Below are 5,495 nucleotides of genomic sequence, written 5' to 3'. Positions count from 1 at the left end.
CTGAAGTCAGGGACTTCTGTGTTGCTGGCTGACTTGCTTGCCAGCTTTATGGCAGATGGTTAAGGTGATCAGCTCATGGTCGCTGTCACCCAGCTTCCCATCAATCACTAGGTCGCCGATTAGGTCATCCCTGGTAGCCAGTACCAGGTCGAGCAGTGCTTTACCTTTCGTTGGCCCATAGACTTCTTGAGTCTGGTAGAGGTCATCCACACATGAGAGGAAGCTTTGCGACTGCTCGGATTTTGTTGAGTGATCCTCCCACGAGATGTCCGGGTAGTTGAAGTCACCCATGACAGCCATGGTCCTGGAGCATGTGGCCTCGGCCAGTTCCCGGGCGAAATCCTGGTCAAGCTTAGACTTTTTGAGTGGGAGGTCTGTAGGAGACTCCCACCCTTGTGTCCCCTGTGCTGTGTTCACCACAGATTTTAACCCAGAGGGTCTCCAGTCATCCACCCTGATCGCCAGCATCAGTTTGCAGGGATGTGTAGCTTTCCTTAACAGAGAGAGCTATACCCCTGTCCCTTTTTTATCTACTCGATCCCTCCTGTACAGGGTATAGCCATCTAGACCTGAGGTCTAGTTATGGGTGGAGCCCCACCAGGTCTCCGTTATCCCTGTGACGTCATAATTATTTGCATTTAAGCAGGAGGATGAGTTCCTCCTGCTTATTCCCCAAGCTCCTGGCATTTTGTGTACAGGTAGGCAGGTGTCCCCTTTGTGGGCTCTTGCCCTGCCCACAGATTGTACCAGGGCTGGGGTTGGCTCCCTTAAGTATCTTGGCCTGCTGGCTTTGCAAGGGTTGCTCAGCGGGCCAGCAGTGGCACTAGTTCCCCCCGTCCCCCCCGTCCCCCAGCAGGCTTAGTTTTAAAGCCCGGTGGAGCAGTCAGCCAGTCTGGCTGAGAAGAGCCTCTTCCCCAGGGGAGAGAGATGGAGGCCGTCCCTTCCCAGCAGCTCACTGCCTCTCTCCCCAGAGAGCGGGCTGTGGTCATGGAAGCCAAAGCCTTCCCTGTGACACCATGTCATATTTTTGGCATGGAGGAACAGGCAGGGATCCCTCCAGTGGTCAATGCTGGAATAAATCACTGAGATGGGGACTTATTCCAGACTCCAGGCACCTGGGCCAGGGACAGAAGTTGCGCATATTAAACTGGTTTAAGTGATCCGAAACTGGCTTAAACCTGTAACGGAACTAAGGGGATTTGTACACGTGCATGTGCTGCAGCACCAGGCACTTTTAAAAGTGCCCGGCACTGCGGTGCATACATTTGTATAAATGGCAAAATACGCATCAGTGCGCATAAAATGGCAGCGGCATGTTTTTGAACTAAAAGACACTGAAGGTATTGGTTCAAAAGCACACCGCCATTTTCTGCGTGCTGATGCACATTTTGCCATTTTATAAAAGTGCATGAGACATGGCACTGGGCGCGTCAGACTTGCCCCCACCCTTTTGACTCCAGTGGGGATATGGGACAGCAGACCCAGGCAGAGGAGGATTAAGCCCCCTGCCTCCCCTCTGCCACTGGGTCTCCCCAGCTTTTTTTCCCCCTTGCTTGTGGCTCAGCATGGCCTGGGACCCCCAGAGCACCCCCCTCCCAGCCATGGGTGATCCTGCTGCACCTTCCCAGTCACTGGGGCCAGGGTTTTGTTTGGTGCAGCCCAGGAACAAAGGCCAGATGGGTGTGGGGTGGAGCAGAAGGGCAGCAAGCCCAGGTGGGGACAGGCGCAGAGGAATCGCAGCAGTGGCAGCCCCATCCTGGACTTGGGTCCCCCTGCTCGGCGAAGCTCAAGCTGGGGGTGGGGACTGGGAAGGGGCTCAAGTGTGTGTCTGCTCAAGCCCTGGGCAGAGCTGAGGTAAGCATGCAGCTGGGGGAGCAGCTTCTGCTCAGTGGCCCCTTCTGCCCACTGGAGAGTTGTGCCTGGGCTGGCCCCAGACTCCACAGCAGCGCACACTGTATGGGCTCATCCCCTTAGCCCTGAGTGCTATTAGCTGTGTCCTTTGGCCTGCCAGGCACCTAGCTGGGTGCACATGCTCTTCCCCTACCTGGTGGTGATGGCAGTGCAGCCAGGCATGGGGCACTATCCCTATGGCTTCCCTGCCCTTGCTGTCAGGGGGGCCCACCCTGGCCATAGTGGTAGGCGTGCATGTCTGAACCACTCCATAGTGCTTCTCTCTTTCCTCTCCTCTCCCAAGGTGTCTTCAGCTATGCAGGGATCTGATGCTCTTGTAACCCTGCTTGGCTCCTGACCTGTATCTTGTGGCAAGAAGACTGGTAGGGAATAGATTGGAAAGGACCTCCATGAGGTCACATCTAGTCCAGCCCCCAGTTCTAATGGCCCTGAGTAAACCATCCCAACCCATTGTCCATCTAACCTGCTCTTGGAAACCTCCAACAGCGGAGCCCCCACCTCTTCTTCCCTGGGCAGCCTCTTCCAATGCTGGATGGACATCTCCCGAAGTCAGGAAGTTCTTCCAATCTCCGTTTCCCTTGCTGCAGCTTGAGGCTGTTGCTCCTAGTCTGGTCACCTGCGGCCACAGGGAAAAGCCTGTGTCCATCCTCTCTGTCATTTGCCGTTTTTGATCAAATCAGTCTCCTCCTCCAGATTCGGTAACCTCAGTTCTTTCAGCCTTTCCTCATCAGTCTTGCTTCTCAGGCTCTTGATCATTTTTGGTACTCAGCACTGGACTCTCTCCAGTCCACCCATGTCCTTCTTGAAGTGTAGGGCGCAGAGTTAGACATACAACTCCAGATGAGGCCTCTATGGTGCCTCACCAATGCCAAGCAATGTGCAAAGTGTTCACAGCCTTTGAACTGGCCGCCTCTTCATCCCAGTTCCCATGTTGCGGTATAGATGATATTATCAGTAGATCAAGAGGCTTATTATCTGCTTGAAGGCTTTCTGAATCCAAGATGAGTAATCCCCTGGGTTCTTTTGTACCTGTTGCTGACTTCTCTCCCTTTTACCATGCTCTTCTAAAGTCCAACTTTTCTTCCTTGCAAAAATCTGTAGACATCTTCCCCTCCAAAGCATGCTGAATTGCTATAGCACAGTATGCAGCTAGTAGCAACTCAGGTGCCTTGTTGGGAGGTGTCTGTCAAAGAGAAACCACAAACTTTCCATTCACCCATCTCAGAACTTGCCACATATGCAGCTATCTGTCATCTCTGGGTTGTGTGTGGGGAGGGGGCCAGTACTCTCAGCAGCTTCTTATTCTCTCTCCTCTATGGAGAAGGGTGACCAAAAATGATCAGACAGTTGCCAGACCAGGGGAAACTGAAAAGGCTAGGACTCTCCAGTTTGGAAAGGAGGCGACAGTAGGGACTAGGATGGAGGTCTACAAATCATGAAGGGTGTGGACCAAGTGACCAGGGAACTGCTCTTTGCCAAGTCCCAGGATACTAGAATGAAGGAGCACCTGGTGAATGAGCAGGAGATCAGTTTAAACTGAACAAGAGGAGAGTCACTTTTTGTGCAGTGTATTGTTAATATGTGGAACTTGAGTGACAGGCAGAGAGTACAGCCAGGTCCAACAAGGGACTAGATGGATTCATGGATGATGGATCCACTGAGAGCTGCTTAAGCGGAGCAGTTGATATTTCCACTGTCTCTGAACCAGAGATGGTGGATGCAGAGAGGGTGTTGAGTAGAGCATGGATCACTCCTGTATCTGGTTTGCTGCTCTCCATCTGAAACATTCACTCCATCCATTGTTGGAGATGGGATGCTGGGCTGGACAGACTATGGGTCTGATCCAGTCTAGGGCTCCTTAGCTGTGTTCCTTCTCCACCCACCTATATCCCATGACTTTATCATTAGGATGTAAGCGGTTCAGATTCTTAAGAACTGCCATTTACTGGGTCAAACCAGAGACCTGAGGCCTGGGGTCACCCAACTTCCAGCATCTCCATGGCAGTCGCTCAGGGGGATAGATAGGTCTGTCTCACCCAGTCTCCTGTGTTGTACAGTGGCAGAGGCTGGAAGGGAGAGTGAACTGGGAATGACCAGGGTTTTTTCCTTTGTTCGTTTCTCACCTGCAGCCTCCAAAACTTAAGGTTTAGGGCATTCTGATTCGGAGGCTGTACCCCTTGCTCCCATGCTCAATAGCTACTGATGCCCCTTTTTCCTCCAACAACATGTCCAATCCCTTGGTGAATCTGGACGAACTCTCAGCTCCCCCCTGCCTTGTCTGGTGGCAACGAGTTCCAAACCTTAATAACATGTTGAATGAAAAAGAACTTCCTGATTGTTTTAAACTTGCAGCCTCTTAGCTTCATGCTGTGGCTCTTGTCCAGGGAGAGACTATCAATAATAAATCCCTAATGACTTTCTCTCTTGCCATTTAATGTTTTTGTAAAACCTTCTCCTGTCCCTCTTCAAGTGTCTCCTTCCAAGCTGAACAAGCCTGGCTTCACTAGTCTCTCCATACCACTAATCATCCTTGTTGCATCCTTCTCTGGACCTTCTCTAGGTCTTCTAGCTCCTTTTGAAGGTGCAGGGACCAGAACTGGGCACAAGATTCAAGGTGTGGACACCCCATTGGTTTTTTTTAAATAAAAGTGTGTGTGTGGGGGGGGGGGCTTCATGATACTTGCAGAGAAAGTAATGGATTCTTTAGGTAGCTCCAGTATTTTGGATATTTCTGAGCAGTTGAGAAGACCATCAGAGCCCCCTGTCTGCATCCCAGGCCAGCTGGAGCCTTTTACTGCTCACTGTCTTCCTCCTCTTTTTCTCTCTCCCTGCCTCCAGGGCTCTGGTGATGTGAAGTATCACTTGGGCATGTACCATCGCCGCATCAACCGTGTCACTGACCGCAACATCACACTCTCTTTGGTTGCCAACCCTTCTCACTTGGAAGCTGTGGACCCTGTGGTTCAGGGCAAGACTAAGGCGGAGCAGTTCTACTGTGGGGACATAGAAGGGAAGAAGGTAAGTGCCTCTGGGATAGGAGTGGATGCCCTTGTTGGCATGCCCACAAGCTGGCTGTACTCTGGTGACTGACTGGGAGTGAGGGATGGGGGAAGGGATGAACACCTCTAGCCACATAAGGCTTTTAGTCCACACTGGCGAGGAGAGGATCTTTGTCATCAATGACCAACAAAGGTAGCTGGAGGAGCTAGGTATGTTCAGCTTGAAGAAAAGGTGCCTAAGAGGGGACATGATGGTAGTCTTCAAAGACTTGAAGGGCTGCCATAAAGAAGAAAAGCACTTCTGCTGCAGACTAGGGCATGGGCCAGCAAAGTTGGTTCAGATTGGATCTGTGGGGGGGATGTCTTCCCTGGTGGAACAGGGAGGCTGCAGCATAGATGCTCAGGGGGTGGTGGTCTCTCCATCACAAAGTGTTCAGGGAGAGGTTGGACAGCTATTGGTTGGGGGTGATCTAGATGTAGCAGTGCCTGTGTTATGCTAAGGGGATTTTCCAGGCTTCTGGGCTTAACTGGTTGTCCATGAGGCTGGGAGGGAATTCCTGTGTCGTCGTCGCTGCCGCCACCCCC

At 52.0% G+C, this 5,495-nt stretch overlaps 1 protein-coding gene across 4 annotated transcripts in view; it reads left to right on the top strand.

Annotated features, from left to right (window-relative positions):
- The window catches only part of OGDH (oxoglutarate dehydrogenase), a 67,744-nt gene that overhangs the window by 47,634 nt on the left and 14,615 nt on the right, over window positions 1-5,495 (top strand). For all 4 annotated transcript variants that reach the window (XM_019556551.1, XM_019556549.1, XM_019556552.1 and 1 more), the window contains one exon: window positions 4,750-4,929. In XM_019556551.1, the coding sequence (XP_019412096.1) occupies window positions 4,750-4,929 (180 nt within the window). The remainder of the gene's footprint in view (window positions 1-4,749; window positions 4,930-5,495) is intronic.

The sequence above is a fragment of the Crocodylus porosus genome, unplaced genomic scaffold (genome assembly GCF_001723895.1).
Source record: "Crocodylus porosus isolate Cpor-Errol unplaced genomic scaffold, CroPor_comp1, whole genome shotgun sequence".
Lineage (NCBI taxonomy): Eukaryota > Metazoa > Chordata > Crocodylia > Crocodylidae > Crocodylus > Crocodylus porosus.
This window is presented reverse-complemented; position numbering and strand designations above follow the sequence as displayed.